General features: G+C 56.0%; 1 protein-coding gene across 3 annotated transcripts in view; it reads left to right on the top strand.

Moving 5' to 3' along the window:
• The first annotated feature begins 2,076 nt into the window (after positions 1 to 2,076).
• XXYLT1 (xyloside xylosyltransferase 1) overlaps positions 2,077 to 17,049 on the top strand; it is a 145,836-nt gene continuing 130,863 nt past the window's right edge. For all 3 annotated transcript variants that reach the window (XM_008266698.5, XM_089330815.1, XM_089330816.1), the window contains exon 1: positions 2,077 to 2,687. In XM_008266698.5, coding sequence (XP_008264920.2) covers positions 2,184 to 2,687 — 504 coding nt within the window. In that variant the 5' untranslated portion in view covers positions 2,077 to 2,183. The remainder of the gene's footprint in view (positions 2,688 to 17,049) is intronic.

The raw sequence follows: 17,049 nt of genomic DNA on the forward strand, positions 1-17,049 counted from the left end.
CAGGGGCCCAAGGACTCAGGCCATCTTCTACTGCTTTCCCAGGCCACAGCAGAGAGCTGGATCAGAAGTGGAGCAGCTCGGACTCTATAACTGGCATCCATATGGGATGTCGGTGCTACGGACCAGTGCTTTAACCCATTGTGCCACAGTGCTGGCCCCATTAGAATGTAATAAAAGCTATAGATGTTGCTATGGAAATTCTGGAAGACATGTATTAATGGCTTAATAGAGATTTGGAGTTGAGTATTTATAAATACTCCAGAAAAGCTGCAGGTGCTAAATTATTATTGTACATGTTCGATACTTAGGCTTTAAAGGTTTGGTGTCTGTAGCATCGTTTATTATTTCTGAAGCATTAACCACAGTTACAATTTTTTAAAAATGATTTATTTATTTGAAAATGCAGAGTTAGGGAGAAACACAAAGAAATCTCCAATCCACTGGTTCACTCCCCAGATGGCTTCTTGGAACGCCATCTGGGTCTCCCATGTGGGTGCAGGGGCAGGAGCACTGGAGCTATCTTCTGCTTTCCCAGGCACTTTAGCGGGTAGGAGGATTGGAAGTGGAGGTGGCAGGGCTCCAACCGGCACTCAAATGGGATGTTAGCATTGTAGGCGGCAGCTTCAGCCTCAGCACAATGCCTGCCCCTTGTAATGCTTTTCATCCTTTTTCTCATAACCCTTTGAGGCAAACACTAGTATTAGATCCATTTTACATATGGTGTAATTGCAGTTCAGGGCCTTGCCTAAGCCTAACAACTTAGAGTGGCATAGCTCATGTTCCAGCCTGGACTGTCCACTCCAGAGCTTGCTCTCTTAACCAGAGTTGGGTGCTGAAACAGGGCTGGAGTAACTGGTTTTAAAAAGCTTGGGTCTGGGGAAGCAGTAAGACTTGGAATGAGATTATGGCTCCCTTAGGTGCTGATTAGACTTGGGTAATTAAGTCTGCATTTCCTTGAATATAAAATACTTCTACCTCATAGTGTTGTCTGTTACTGGTTTTTTTCAAAATGAGTTGTACGTATTGAACTTGTTAGGCCTGTTTCAGCTGCTGCAACTGAAAGGAGCAAGTGTTAAGAATGAGATGCGAGACTGGCATTGTGGCTTAAGTGGCTGCCTGGGATGCCTGTGATCCAGTCCCACCTAAGACTTCTGATCCAGCTTCCTGTTACTGTGCACCCTGGGAGACAGCAGGCCATGTCAAGTACTTGGTTGGGTGGATGGAGAGTTTCTGGCTCCTGGCTTCAGCTCTGCTCTGGGTGTTACGGGCATTTGGGGAGTGAACTGACCGCTGGAAGGCTGATCTCTCACTTTCAAATACAGTGAAGTTTAATAGATGAATTGTAGTTCTGGGAAAGGTGGGTTTCACTCACACTTTGAGAAGTAATGACATGGCATCACAAACTGGTAAGAGATCAGTCTGTGTATTCGTCCATGCACTTTGACTTCTTTCAGACATGCAAACTACTTGTCCATGGTTAATTCAACACTATCGTATATCATCAATTTAAAGAAGATCGAAATTAATGAGTTTCCGGTTGGCCGTGTCCAGCTCGAGGGTCCAAACTGCCGTTGGCTGTGTGTGGGCAAGTTACTGAGCCTCGGTTAAGGCCCTTTGTAAAGTGTTGAGGTCGGTCTGAAAACCACAAAGGAACAGATCTCAGGCGTTACTCGGCGAGGGCTCTGAGAATGACCGCGAGGTCCCCCTGCAGGCAGCCCCCTCTGCCGCTGGCTGGGGAGGCAATTTCCACCGCACTACTAGGACCGTGCTAGCTTAAATCCCCTAGCCCCATTCACGATGTGTAAAGCTTCCAGGAAACCAGGAAAGACGCAGGGTTCAGGAGACAAAACTTCTCCCTCTTACTGCATCCGGGAGAGTGCTAACCAAAGGTTCCTTTCAGGCCCAGAGTAGGCGTGTAGCCTCCGGTGCTGGGCACATCGCAGCGCCACTTCTCAGCCTACCCGCCAACCCTCCGGCTTCCAATCCCTCTGAACCTAGGACCCAGGGGCTTCCGGGTACGCCCCGACCCCGCCTCTCCGCGCACCAGCACCCGCCATTGGCTGTGGGCGGCTCGACCCCGCCTCCACAATGGCCGCCGCCTGCCGCCGCGGCCCCTAAGAGGCTGCGGGGTTGCTGGTCTCCACGACCCATTCCCGGCTGCTGGGGCCGCCTGCTTGTGGCGCATGGGTCTTCTCCTAGGCGGGTCCCCATGCGCTCGGGCCATGGCGCGCTTGGGCGCTGTGCGCTCCCACTACTGCGCGCTGCTGCTGGCCGCGGCGCTCGCCGTCTGTGCCTTCTACTACCTGGGCTCGGGTCGGGAGACCTTCTCCAGCGCCACCAAGAGGCTGAAGGAAGCCCGCGCCGGGGCCCCCGCCGCGCCCTCGCCGCCTGCGCCGGAGCTGGCGCGCGGCTCTGTGGCGCCGGCAGCGGGCGCCAAGGCCAAGAGCCTGGAGGGCGGCGGGGCCGGGCCGGTGGACTACCACCTGCTGATGATGTTCACCAAGGCGGAGCACAATGCTGCGCTGCAGTCCAAGGCCCGCGTTGCGCTGCGCTCGCTGCTGCGCCTCGCCAAGTTCGAGGCACACGAGGTACTTAACCTGCACTTCGTGAGCGAGGAGGCCAGTCGCGAGGTGGCCAAGGGCCTGCTGCGGGAGCTACTGCCGCCCGCCGCCGGCTTCAAGTGCAAGGTGAGCGGGGCCACAGCTGGGGGCTCCTGGCGGGTGGCCCACGCCCGTCCTGGATACCATGCTGCGCGCTCCTGGAACAGCTGCGGGCAACAGCGGAAGGGGCTTCGTCGCCCTCCGCACTTCCAACGCCGGTAGCCCAATGCCCGCAGCCCAGCTCTAAATGTAGCCTGCTGGAGGCCTCGTCCGGGGGGCGTGTCCGGGGCCAGACGCGCTTGGCTGGTGCAGGAGGGGAGTGAGGGGTTCGTAGGCCGCCTTGCTTTCCTCTCCCACGTGAAGCGCTGCCCCGGGAGCGTGAACACGCCCCCACTGGGCGGCGTGGCAGGGTTCAGTGGCGCCTTCGGAGTCTGCTCCTCGTATTATGCCCTTCTGAGGACGGAACTGACCATTTGAGGGCACCAGCTGTTAGCCCGTCACGTTCAGCTCCGCATGGCCTTGGTGAGGCTCCTAAGGTATCTCAGTCGGGTCTGGCCACACCTCGTGCGAACTGTCTCATTTCCTCTCTGGTGCCCTCTCCTGCCCTTTAAGGGTCATGAATCCATTCAGAGAAAGCGCCGCTTCCTCCAGCTAAGCCAGAAGAAGCTCTGAGAGGTCGCAGTATGATGAGCTGGGAGAGCAGAGCTGGCCACCTTGTCCTGGGCTGGGCCGTCAGGTCAGCTCATGTGCCTGGCTCTGCTTGGCTGAGACTCGTGTGAATTGCCTCCATCAGATGGTTGCCTCCTTTTGACCTAAAAGTTACACAGAGGGGATCTAAGGTCGAATTTTTGGATAGGAGTGGAAGGTGGGCATAAAGAATGGAGGCTGATGTGAGTGGGGGAAGGTGGTGCCAGTGATTTGGCCAGGTGGGTAGCTCAAGGGAGCCACTGCTAGGATTCTGCAGCGTCCCACGGCCTGCCGTGGCTCCTTGTGGCCTGCGGAGTCAAACCTCAATTTCTTGGTAGGGCTGTCTGTGTTGTGAGCCTGACCCTCCATCTGGCTTTGTCTCTTCTCCTTCCTCTGCATGCACCTATCATCTTTTTTTTTTTTTAAGACTTATTTATTTTATTTGACAGTCACAGTTACACAGAGAAGGAGAGGCAGAGAGACAGAGAGAGAGGTCTTTCATCTGCTGGTTCACTCCCCAATTGGCCACAATGGCTGAAGCTGTGCTGATCTAAAGCCAGGAGCCAGGAGCTTCTTCCAGGTCTCCCACGTAGGTGCGGGGGTCCAAGGACTTAGGTCATCTTCTACTGCTTTCCCAGGCCATAGCAGAGAGCTGGATCAGAAGAGGAGCAGCTGGGATTAGAACTGGCGCCCATATGGGATGCTGGCGTTTCAGGCCAGGGCTTAACCCGCTGTGCCACAGCGCCGGCCCCTGCACCTTACATCTTAAATACACCTTTGCATGGGCTGTGCTCTGTCTGGGGTGTTCCTCCCTTCATCTTGGGCCCTTGCTACTCTTAGCTTTCACCTCCCCTGAGAATGCCTCTAGATTCTGGGGATGGTCCGTGTCCAGCCCTCCATAGCCCTCCATTCCTGCTCTCCCCCATAATATCCCATGTCAGTGTTTTTCCCTTTGTGTCACAGTTGCCCTTTTTAGGAGAGTATTTTTCTCTTTCCTGATAGGCCCAGAGGACAGTTTGCTCCCAGGGAGAACTGGCAGGGAGTTAAAACACCTCGGGAGGAGGAAGGCAGCCCCTTAGCTGCCTGTGGACAGATGAACCTGTTAGGAGCACTCCCCATGGTCAGGGAACGGTCTGAACTTTGTGCTGTAGAAGTCTGAGAATCCAGGTCCCGGAGCTCGTGGCTGGGGAGCCTGGTTCCAATGTCTGACCTGGGGTTTTTCAGCCTAGAGCCCATTCCCATTGAGCTAATTGGAATCTCAGGAGGTGGGGCCTGGCAGCCAGTCCAAGGTAAAGCTTAGGATCCTACCTAGTGTTTGAGAAATTCTTCGACAGTCTAGGGGAGACCAGTGGGTGCCCTTGGCCGTATCTGGGATTTGACCAGGTCGCCAGGCACCACCTGAACACCAGCATTGTCAGCTTATCACCTTCAGCCTGGGCCTGCTCCTGGCCATTGCCAGGACTCTCCCCTCCCCTTACCCTGAGCGGTAGGCACAGCTCTTGCAGCAGCCCCAGTGCTTTCTGGCTGTCATGCGTCTGCTTCTGTCCTCCCCACCCTCAGGGGTCTCTGTCTCTCTTCATTTCCAAGTCTTGCCCATCTTCCAGTACTCTCCCCTCCCGGGAGTGGCCCAAGGAGCCCACAGCTGAAAGCTATGCCGTCTTGTCTTTCCCTCTTGTACCTCCCTGGTGGTGACTCGATCCTGCCTGAACATCCATCCCCGTGGAAGATGCCTGCTACATAGTCGGCACCAGACTATGGTCCCGGGGGAGGGGAGGGTCTGGCCTTGGCCCAGGCTCCTGCCTTGACAGAGGACTTTCCTGTCCCTTGCTGGGCGGTCTGGCAGCTGCAGCCCTTACCGCAGGTGCGCACATGGCGCCGACAGCCTGTGGGAACCAGTCTGTCTCCTGCTGAGGCACAGGGTGCTTTTAGCCAGAGGCCATGGGCAGGTCAGAGTTTATCAGTCCTCCATCAAGTCACTCCTCCTCATTTTGAGTTCATATCTTGTGACTCTGTTTTTCCTTTGTGATAAAAGGTGTTCTTCCTTTAAGGGGTGATTCTCAAAGATTCCCTTGTGTTTGGGATTTAACTCTTTCTTTGGTTGGGAATATTCCTGAAAAGAGTGCTTCACACGTGCCCTTCCCCTGCCCACCATCGCTGGTGCCTGGCCTGCAGTTCTCCGCTCAAGTGTTAGTCCTTGGTAAACGTTCCCGGAGCCCCCTTCCTTCGTGCCATTTATTCCAGGGGTATTTATAGAATCACTGAATTAATTCGACTTCTCTTCAATGCTCCGTCCCTAGCATTTGATGTTACGCCTCACGTGTGTGTGAGTGAGTGAGTGAGAATTGCTTTCCAGTCCTGACGGGGAAGAAGGAAACTAGAGATTCCCACCCAGCTTGCATCAGAGCTGGAAGGGGCTTCAAGAGCCCGTAGCACAACAGGTGAGGTGAGAAGACGGTCCAAGCCACCCGGGAGCTCCTGGCTCTGTGGGGCTGGGCTGCTTCCTCGGCCAGCGTGTTCCCCGCCAGGAGCACGGCTTCCGGCTTCCTCTCTCCCAGGGCATACTGATTTCCCTGTGTCCTTGGGAAGAAGGCAGATCGAGCTGCCCACCCAGCCGTCTGGGACGCGGCACTGTGCCTGCTCCCAGAGCTTGCTTCTCGGGCTGCTGCTTCCTCTTCCTCCTCCTCCTCACCCCCTTCCCCCTCCTTTTTCCACATCCTCTCCCTTTCTTCCTCCTCCCCCTCCTTCTCCTCTTCTTGCCATTTTCTAGTGACAGAGAAACACCTTTTAGTAGCAATGGCTGCAAAATGAGATCCTAGAACACGGTTGGTGAGCTTAGATTGTATTTGGTTGTAGTCATCCTTCAGTGACCATAGGGGTTTGGTCCAGGATCCCCTCTCAGTTACCAAAACCCGTGGATGCCCAAGTCCCTTAGGTAAAGTGGCATGGGACTTGCGTATACTCTCTGTACAGTCTCTTGATTCTAAGACCTGATAGAACATACGCATAACAGTTATGTAACTGCGGTGTTGAGGGGACAATGACAGAAGAAACGGTCGGTGCGTGTACAGTACAGATGCGGTTTTTTTCTGAATATTTTTCATCTGAGGTGGATTGAATCCACGGATACAGAGGGCTGACTGGAATTCAAGATTAGCCAAAAACAATCCCCTGCACCACAACAGTCTTGTTTTGACTGTTCCTGAGAGCCTTCCAGAATCTCTGAGTTCTCTCAACAGTACAGAGGTGTTTATCACGCAGCAAACACCCGAACCTGCTGTGCTGCAGGCGCCAACCCAGCAGCTGCGCTAGTCTCTACAATAAGTTCATTTGCCAACTGGGCCAGAGTCACCTGGGCTCCTGGGGTGGCAGTAGCATGCAGAACCTGTGCCAGTGTGTGGTCAGCGTCTCGTGAGAGGGCCGGGGAGTGTATTTGGGTGAAGCTGGGCAGGCAGCGTGGGGGTTGCTGCCAGGGCTCTCCTGCTTCCCTCTCGGGCCCACTTGGGGCATCCTCCCCAGGGATGGCCTGGCACAGAGCAGGCATTCTGGAACCAGCTCTCTTTCTTCCAGGCTGTCGGGGCCTGCTGACCCGGGAAAGGCCGCTGTGTCCACCGGTTAAGGTGCTGCTTTACCACGTCATCCTGCCCTCCTGCGGCTCTCGGCTTCCCATCACCCCACTGCCATCCCCAGTTGTTCTAGCGTCCTGCACCCCTTGCCGTGGGCTGCAGCCTCCTCGGGCAGCCGCTTTCCTCCCTGGGCTCTCAGATAGCTGGTGCCTGCTCAGGGAGCTTCACGCTGGCCGGCTGCCCGAGGCATCCCGTCCTTGGAAAGCGTGGGTTGGGACCTGCCTCTTCTGTCAGGACAGACGGCGAAACCCAGGACTCAGTTTCTCATCTGAATGAGGCCCAGGGCTCAGCATTCCCTGGGGCCTCGGGGGCTTCTCTGTCCCTGTCCCTGGAGGTGACCCCTGCCTTGCTGGTCTGCAGTGGCTGCTTGAGCTGTAGCCCTCCGTCAGCTGGGTGCTTCCGCGTCTTGCTTTGTGTCCAGTCTCCTGACATGGTTCCATTCCGCTGACTTCTGGGAAGATCAGCACACTGAGCCGGCCTCAAAGCCCTTCCCGTGGCTCCGCACCGACAGGACCTGGTGACAGGTCATCCCACCTTCCCCATGGTGGCTGGCTCCCTGCACAGGTGCAGGAGTGTGCAGCAGCGTTGTGTCTTGGGGGTGCCAGCCCTGTGCTGTCCCCAGTTCCCAGCCCACATGTTCGCTTTCTGGAAAGGTCCCTGTGTGCTTCCTTTGCAGCTCACGTTCATGTGCTCATTTCAGCAGGTGCTGTGGTTGCTCAGCCCGTGCCCAGCACTATTCTGGGTGCGGGTGAGCAGAGTGGGCCCCGCCCTCGTGGACTTGCCACCTGGGGTTCACGGAGCATCTGTGCAAGGTGGGCTTTGAACACACGGGAGATAAGTGGGGTGTGGAGGGGGGCAGAGCTGTGTTGACAGAGCAGAAGGGGACAGGGCATGTGTGGCCTCGAGGGTGGGCCGCTAGTGGCTGTTCTGCATAGGTGCTCAGGTGACCTTGGAGCAGAGATGGAAGGAAGCGAGGGAGTGAGCTCCCTGGCTGAGAGCCGGCTTCAGTGAGAAGTGCAGCATGGGGGCGTCAGGTGGGAGTGCGCCCTGCCTGTGGGAGTGGCCACCTTACATACCTGTTTGCACCTCTCTCTCCCCGTCACTAGACTATGGTCTCAGTGAAGGCCACCCCTTGCCCACTTTTGTCCATGCCGAGATTTAGGGGAGCCCCATAGATCCCCATCCCTATTTCTGCTGAGTTCCGGGTGATGGACACAGTGGGCAAGCAGCCCGCTCCCCTGGAACACGGGATCCAGACTTTGGTGGGACACCGGCTCTGCCAGCCGGAGGTTCTGGAACAGGGCCGGCATGGCTGGGGCAGGCCTTCCTCTTGCCCCGGAAGGAGGAGTGGTGTGCCTAGTGGGCAAGAGCGTGGGGGGAGCAAGGGGCCGCAGCCCCAGTACAGTAGGAGTGTCCTCCATGTCCGTGTGGAGCTGTGGAGGTGGAGGCACCTCGCAGGGCCCCCACTCCTACGTGGACGTGGACGACGCATGTTGTTCATGTGTACTGCCAACGTGTGCTCTGGAGATGGAGCAACCCAGCCTCGGGCTCCAGCTCTGGAGGAGGGCGAGGGGGGGTGGGAGAGGGGACATGAGCGGCCGTGGACCACAGTATTGCAGGGGTGCCTGGAACCGAGTTCTGGGGGATCCCAAGGGACCGTAAGACGGGGCCTCAGCTCCTCACAGGGCCCCAGTGTGACCCTGAAGCTGCTTGTTCCAGGAATTTGCTGGCGACCTGGCGCTGGCGCTGCCGGTGCGGTCAGTCACTCAGCTCTCACTGCGGCAGGCGCCCTGCACCGACTGAAACTTGGGAATACGTTGTGGCAGTGGCAGTCAGGAAAAGAGGTGGTCAAAGAAATGTGGCCGGAAGTGAGAGCAGCTCTTCGTAAAGAGGCTGATCTTTTATTTTTATTTATTTATTTATTTTTTGAACAAATTTTACGAAACTACATTTGCAGCTTTATTGATACACACAGACATTTCTTTTTGTTGTGTCTTTGTTTCTTTTTTTTTATATTTTAGCTCCCATATGTGAGGGAGAACATGTGGTATTTGTCTTTTTGTGTCTGGCTTATTTCACTCCGCATGATGAGACTGATGCTTTATATGACAGTATTTGGAGAATGGTGCATTTAACAGTGGCGCTCTTTGAAATTATAACATGCTCATGAAAACAAGCAATTTAATAGTTCATGTGCCAATGCACATTTCTCATGTAAAACTTTATAATTGTGGATCTCTACAGAATAACTTTGTATAGTTTTATATCAAGTATAATAAGCATAATCCCACAAGTACAAACAAAAGTTGGTAGAAAATATGATTAAAAGTTTATTTTGGTGCAAAAATTGAAACCCATGCATTTTAGTCATAATCCACATTTTTGGTGAATTCTCTGAAAACTCTTCACATGGATTTCAAAAAATTTTGCACCAAAATAAACTTAATAACCAACTTCCTGAAGACTCTTCCTTTTTTATTTAAAAAAAATTTTTTTGAAAGGCAGAGTTACAAATAGAGGTAGAGAAAGAGAGAGAGAGAGAGAGAGGTCTTCAAGCCCCTAGTTCACTCCCCAAATGCTATAACAACTGGGGTTGGACCAGGCTGAAGCTAGAAGCTGCTTCCGGGTCTCCCATGTGGGTGCAGGGGCCCAAGCACTTGGGCCATCCTCCACTGCTTTTCCAGGCACATTAGGAGGGAGCTAGATTGGAAGTGGAGCAGCTGGGACTTGAACTGGCGTCCATATGGGATGCCGGCACTGCAGGCTGGGGCTTTAACCCACTGTGCCCCAGCCGCAGCCCCTTGAAGGGCTCTGTTATGTGTTGGAATTAGAAGGCAAAGCCCCAATGGCTGCTGGCGATCATGGTAAGGATGCGATGCACTGACACGTGGGTCATTTGTACGTTCTCTGGGAGCCTCAGCGTGTGGATGAGGTGCTCCAGCCTTGGGCAGCGGTGATTCCTCCTGACTTCTGGACTGTTCTTCGTTCTCACAGGCCATTTTGAAAAAGATGGACGTTTTTGTTTTTTTGCCATGAAAAAGTAGAGCTGTAACTAACACCTTAAAATCTACCCCTTTGAAGTGTACGGTTCAGTGGTTTGTAGCATATTTATCATGCTGTTCGTTAATTTGAGAACATTTTCAGACCCGTTCCTCTGTCCCCTACACCCGGAAACCACCAGTCCGCTTGTCTCTATTCTGGACATTTAATATCAATGTGCTGACCCACGTGTGGCCTTGGTGTCTGGCTTCCACCATGTTGCATGTTCTGAAGACCTGTGTCGTAGCACATGTGTGTGGGGGGGGGCGTCATTCCTTTTCCTGCTTGTGTAATACTCGCTGGAATGTAGTCCCGCACAATCCACTGGTCCTTGGTGGACACTGGCATTGTGTCCGCTCTGTGGCTATTATGACAGGTGTTGAAGTGCACGTTGGCTTATCAGTTCCGTTCTCAGATGCCCGGGGTGTGGCCTGGTCGTGGGATGGCTGGGTCCTATGTCAACTTTGACCTTTGGAGGAGCTGTCAGGCTCCTTTCTGAAATAGCTGCCCCAGCGTCTCCTCCCACCAGCAGCTTCTCCACATCCTTACCGCACTTGCTGTGTCCAAAAGCTTATTTCTTTATTTGAAAGGCAGAGCGATGTTGGGGGGAAGATATCGTTTATCCACTGACTCACTCCCTACGTGGCCACAATGGACAGGGCTAGGCCAGGCCCACGTGGCTGCAATGGCCAGGGATGGGCCAGGCAGAAGCCAGGAGCTGTGCACTCCATCTGGGTCTCCCACGTGGGTGGCATGGGCACTTGGGCCATTTTCCGCTGCTTTCCCAGGGAGCTGGATCAGAAGTGGAGCAGCCGGGACTCATATGGCATGCTGGCGTTTCTGGCGGTAGCTTAACTCGCTGTGCCACTACGCTGGCCCTGTCTTTTATCGTAGCTCTTCTGTGTGGGACGTGGTGTTCCTTTGTGGGCTTGATTTACATTTTCCTAATGAGTTGATTGCTAAGGACAATCACTCACATGCATTTGGTATTTTTGTTTGTAGTTATTTTTCTTAAATGGATTTATTTTATTTATTTGAAAGGAGAGAAGGAGATCTTCCATCTGCGAGTTCACTTCTAAAATGGCCAAAACAGCTGAGGCTGGGCCAGGTGGAAGCCAGGAGCCTAGAACTGCATGCCAGTCTCTCCTGTGGGTGCAGGGACCCAAGCACTTGGGCCGTCTTCCACTGCTTTCCCAGGTGCATTAGCAGGGAGCTGGGTTGGAGGCAGAGCAGCCTGGACTTGAACCCGCGCTTCCATACAGGATCCAGTGCTGCAGGAGGTGGCTTAACCTGCTGCGCCACAACTCCAGCCCTTTGGTATTTTTCTTAACCACTGACCAAAGCGCGTTTTACAAGAACACCAGCCACCTCCACGCTTCCCTCCCCACCTTTAGAGGATGGCTCTGGAAATGTGCATATTCGGAGGCCGGGTTTGGAAATGGCTGATGTGTACAGTGACGCTACGCCTGAAGTCGGCAGGGGAGTGTGCATCCTGTGAAGACCCCAAGAGAATAATGGCGAGGAGCTGGGCCCAGTGCCCTGGACTTTCTACCTGTGCTTGCTCCACACCTCGCGGGATTGTGGCGACTAGAGGAGGAGACAGGTGGGGTGGCCCCGTGCCGGAGGCTGAGCCGGCCGAGCCCGCCTCGCCAGCCGCCGGCCCTTGCGCTTGCCCTGGGCACAGCCTCGGAGCCCTGCTTGGCTTGCTCACCGACATGGAGGCAGTGCTGGGGCAGCCAGGTTTGCCCCTCTGCCCCGGGAGGAGCTTCCCGGGGCCGGGCCGGGCGCGGCGCTCCGTGTGGCCGCTTGGGGGCGCCGCGGGCCCGCGTTTGCGCTCCGGGACCCGAGTGTCTGCAAAGCTGGCGCCCTAAGTCCCTGTTCTTCCCTCTCGGCGCGCCCCCTTGTGTTTAGGAAGGGACCGGGATCAAAGGAGTCAGAGCCGTTCTGAGCCTTCACTTCCTCCCCCCTGCTTTGAAAACCCTGCGACCCCTGCCCGGCGCTGCCCGACTCCCCCACCTGGGGTTCCTGCCACTGAAGGGGCTTATGCTTCCTGGTGAGAGTGGGTGTGCCGGAGGTGGCGTGGCCCGGCGTGTCATCACCCCTCACTCTTCCCCCAGGCCGCAGGGGCCTCTTCCCTGGGGACCCTGGGCGGAGCAGCAACCTCACCCCCACCCCACCCCCATTCAGTTCTGAGCCAGGCCCTGTCAGCTGGCAGGAAGCCTGCTGTGAACTTAATGTGTTTTAAATTAAAGCCATTTGTTTTATTTATTAGGGTGATTACTGCTAAGCAGCCTGATTAAGCCATGCTCTGGAGGTGTCCAGGACTATGCAGGTCTGGCCCAGGCTGGAGAACAGGTGCTCCTCCTCCCCCTTGCCCTGCGTCCCACGACTGGGGAAGCGCCCTGCTCCTCACTGGGGCTCACGCCTGCCAGGGAGATACCTCAGACCTGGGTGTAGTGGGTGTAACCCACCGAGCCCTGCCCAGCACAGGGAGCCCAGCGGAGGGGTTGGGCACCCGGACCCTCTGAGTCCAGTTCTGGGAAACACCTTGTACTCTCCAGCCAGTGGAGGGTGCTGCCAGCTTGCGTTCTGCCGGCCTTATTTCAGGGTGTCCTGTTGTGCTGATGGTTCCTCCTCCACCCCCCCAAACCGCAGGGCTCTGCCCCCTGCCCTGCAGCGTTAGCAGGGCGTGGTGAGCTCTGGGCCCTGCTCTGGGTCTCCCCCCTCGGCGGAGCCCAGCCTGGGTGCTGGGGCAGGTCCCTTAGTGTCCCAGAGTCCCTGTGCTTTGCGGCGCCTGAGGGGCCCTGGAGGGTCTCGTGTTTTCTGCGCGATGGAATCTCCTCTGTGAAGTTTCCGTCGTTTCTAGAAAGCTCTAATTGTTGCAGTGAGTGAACCCGGAGCACGTCTGATGTTCTGTTTACCTCTTCTTTATCGTTTTTGATTTGTTTCTTGGTCTAATTGCTCACACAGGTTGTTTGTACTCTTTTTGACCTTGGGGCAAATGACAAAAACTGCAAAGGATTTAAAGAAGGGCAGGCCATCATAGTCAGCCTCCGTGGGGTCCCTGTGGCTCAGTACTGAATGCTGAGAGGTGTCCAGAGGGCGGGTCACCGCGGCAGGCCAAGGCTGAGCTCCTGAGACCTGCCCAGGGTGGTGGTCTGCGGGGCTGCTCTGGCAGGTGGTCAGCTGGAGCAGTCCTGCTTGAAAAGCCGGTGCAGGATCAGGCGTGGTGTGAGCTTTGCTGGGGTCCTCGGGCCCCCTGCTGTCGGGCAGGGGATTGCAGTGTGCCTGGGCCTGCTCTGTCGGGATGGAGATGCCGCTGGCTGTGGGAGCCAGGCAGCGCTGAGCGCGCGCATCCATGGTGAATCAGTAGGTAGGACCTGCCCATCTTGGAGATGATGGAAGCGAGACAGTGGGGTAGTCTCTGTGCCTGGCAGGAGACTCATAGCCAGAGCGGAGGGGGGCCACGGGGACAGGGGTGAACCTTCTGGGCAGGAGGGCAGAACAGGAGCTGCAGGCGACAGCAGAGCCCTGTCTACCCGGTGTCCAGGGGCCTCACCCCTGGAGCTGTGTCCCCCACCACCTCACAGCCCTCTTCCGGGAACACTCATTTCCCCCCCCCCCTTTTTTGTTAAAGATTTATTTTTATTTATATGAAAGGCAGAGTGACAGGGAGAGACAGAGAAAGAGATCTTCTACCTGCTGGTTCACTGCCCAGATGGCCGCAGTGGCCTGGAGGCCAGGAGCCTGGAACTCCATCTGGGTCTCCCACATGGATGTAGGGGACCAAGGACATGGGCCACCTTCCGCTGCTTTCCTGGGTGCATTAGCAGGAGGCTGGACTGGAAGTAGAGCAGCGAGGGCTTGAACTGGCACCCATCCCTCTCCTCTTTACCTGAGCGACTCCATCACCCTTTCAGGTGAAGCTCTGAGGGTGCCAGCTGTGTGGGGATCCACCCTTGATTGATCACTCCACCCTGGCTACCCCTACAGCCCCCCGGTCCATGTGCTGAGCCCAGGCCCTCAGTGAGTGGCTGGAGAGCAGGGCTGTCATTTCCCTCTGTCCTCCAGGCATAGGCACAGGAGCAGCCCACGGACACGCTGTGGACGTGCCTCTCGGGCCTGTAGAATTTGATGTCCTTGACCTTCAGCAGCAGCATGTGATTGTAAGAATCCAGCCTGCGACCAGCCAGGCATATTCACTTTTTTAAAAAAATTTATTTGAAAGAGTTACAGAGAGGCAGAAGCAGAGAGAGAGGTCTTCCATCTGCTGGTTCACTCCCCAGATGGCTGCAAGGGCTGGAGCTGCGCCGATCCAAAGCCAGGAGCCAGGAGCTTCTTCTGGGTCTCCCATGCGTGTGCAGGGGCCCAAGGACTTGGGCCATCTTCTACTGCTTTCCCAGGCCATAGCAGAGAGCTGGATCGGAAGAGGAGCAGCTGGGACTAGAACCGGTGCCCATATGGGATGCCTGCGCTTCAGGCCAGGGCTTTAACCCACTGTGCCACAGCACTGGCCCCGATTCACATGTTTTAGAGACCTCTTTCCGGGTTTGGGATCTACTCCTTGTGCTCCACTAAGAAATCCTGGTGCTGGGCTGGGGGGTTGGGGGAAGGGGAGGGCTTTGCTGGCCTCTCTCACCCCAGACAGCCTTGGGGGGGCAAGAGTGGGCCCCTGATCCAAGCTGAGCCCCAGCTGGTGAGCAGTATCCCATGGGCCGTCCGGCCTTGCCTCTGGGAGGTCACTCTCAGCTGAGTTCTAGGTCTTTCTCTCACCTTGGCTTCTGGTGTCAGGGCTTTCCGGTGTCTCTGAGGCTCAGTGTCTCATCTGTGAGCTGGGTAGAGACGTCCCAGAATGGAGCAGGCTGTCGCATTGGTGTGGGAGGCTGGGCAGCTGCCGAGGGACTTCAGGAGCTGGGTGCACCTTGAAGCTGTTGTTCTCCTGTTTTTGGGCCAGTCCCTGCACCGACCTGCCCTCTCCTCGCTGCTCACTCTCCTTAGGGACTCTGGGAGATACTGGTGCACCTGTGACGGCTGCTGGGAGCCCGACTGCGGCCCGCCCTGGGGGTGGGGTGAGAATCAGACGCCTGTCGTCAATCCCAGGGAGAGTGACCGCGGTCACTGTGGAATAGATCCTCCTTAGCTCTCCTCTTCATTCCTAGAGCAGTCAGTCCGGGGAGGGGAGCGGTCTTGTCCCCTAGGAAGAGGTCACATGGATGGGGATCTCGGGCCCAGAGCAGATTTAGTGGCAACCGGGAAGGGGCTGAGCTGGGGTGCGAACCCCCATTTCTGGGTTCTGAGGTGCTGCGCCCTGATGCCCATGATGCCCACGTGTTCTGTGCTCTGTGACAGCTGGGCTCGCCCCAGGAGGGTTCCCACAGGGCTCCTGTGCCTGCTGCTTTGAGGGGCCCTGCTCATGTGAGCTCCTCCCCTTGTCAGCTGGTGGGGGCAGCAGGTAGTTGTGAGGAGCAGGGTTGGGTGGGGGCCCAGAGCCTGTACGGGGCTCCTTCATGTGCTATTATTCCCTAGAAGTAGCTGGAGCCCCCATCTGAAACTGTCATTAAATTTTGAGAAAGCAAGACAGAGAAAGAGCGTGAGCTCCCATTTCCTGATTGACTCTCCCAAATGCCCAGAGCAATGAGGTTTGCACTAGGCTGAAGCCAGGAGCTGAGAATTCAGCCTGGGGCCCCATGCGGATGGCAGAGACCCAGCTGCCTCCCAGACCTGAGCCGCGAGGCGCTTCCTGGCATGGTGGAAATTTCACGCTGGCCGGTGCAGGCTGGGGCTTGGGTCCTGGTTGGTCACTGCTGACAACTGAATCCCGGCCAGAGTCCCGGGTTCCTGGGCGCCCCCTGCTGGGGTCTGGCTGTGCCTGTGGTCTTGCTCATGAGGGGCTTGCTGGTGTGGGCCTGCCCAGCCAGGATAGGGGGCTTCTAGGGCGAGCAGGGCCCTCTGGGGCATGGCACGTGCTGCCCAGCCTCAATGTTCCCTGCCCCGTGGTTGGCAACCAGCAGCTGTCTCAATGTGTGTTTGGCCCCCGTGTCCTAGGCTGGGACCCCCTCGTGCGGTGGGGAATGGACAGCTAAGTGGCCAGCTGGGTTTGGTGAGCAGTATTGCAGGGGACGCTGAGCGGGTGGCTCTGTCAGCTCTCTCGTCTCGGCTCCCCAAGAGCTTGGGTCAGAAACCAGAGCAAAAACCGGGGCGGGGGGGTTCCTTAGCGACTGCTCTTGGAGAGCGGAGCCCTTTCAGAACTCACGCGTTCCTCTTGCTTTAGGCGGAAGCTCTGTCCTAAGCAGTGGGCTGTGGGAAGTGAAATGTGACCTTGCAGTTTAACCTCCCGATTCCTGGAGCTGTTGACTTCTGAGCCCGTCTCTGTCACGTGTGTGGCATCTGGATTTGATTTGTGGAAATCTTCAGGGGATTTGCTGTGGCCTGGAATTGTGTGAGGGAGATTTCAGCGCCCAGGACCCCACTCAGCTCTGCGGACTCCACCTGGGCCCTGGGCAGTGGGGTGGGGAAGGGGGAACTGTGGACGGAAGGGGTCCCCGTGGGGTGAACGTCATCGCCATCTCCCCATCTTGCTCTCCTGTCTCGTGCTGTTGTTCTATGGCTGTAGCATCTGTGGTTGTCATGTGTTTTTTTTCTAAGTCTTTCTGAGGTTTGATCTTTTACACTATAAATAATGCCACAGGCACTTCTGTGTGCAATGTTTTTTTGTTTGTTTGCATTGTTCTGGATTCTTCCTGAGGAGTGCTGTAGCCCTGGCTGGTCCTGTGTGAGAATGAGAACCTGGAGTCCAGCTGGTTAGATAGTAGTTAGCAGTAGCTTCTCCTGGGTTTTCAGTATAAAACGTTTTGCCTGTTAATTATACGGCCCAGTATCTCAGTCTGTGTTCTGTTCTTTAGAATACCCAAGAGTAGGTAATTTAGAAAGAAAGAGATTGATTTAGGCTCAGTTCTAGAGGCAGCACAGTCCCGGGGTGTGGTGCTGGCGTCTGCTCCACTTGCCCTGAGGGCCTTATGCACTTTAACTTGGCATGGGAAACACAGGGCAAGCCACGCCCTGTGCCAGAGGGTACAGGGGGCAGGACTCTGGCAACAGCT

The sequence above is a fragment of the Oryctolagus cuniculus genome, chromosome 4 (genome assembly GCF_051225735.1).
Source record: "Oryctolagus cuniculus isolate XC-2025 breed Fujian yellow rabbit chromosome 4, ASM5122573v1, whole genome shotgun sequence".
NCBI classification, from domain to species: domain Eukaryota; kingdom Metazoa; phylum Chordata; class Mammalia; order Lagomorpha; family Leporidae; genus Oryctolagus; species Oryctolagus cuniculus.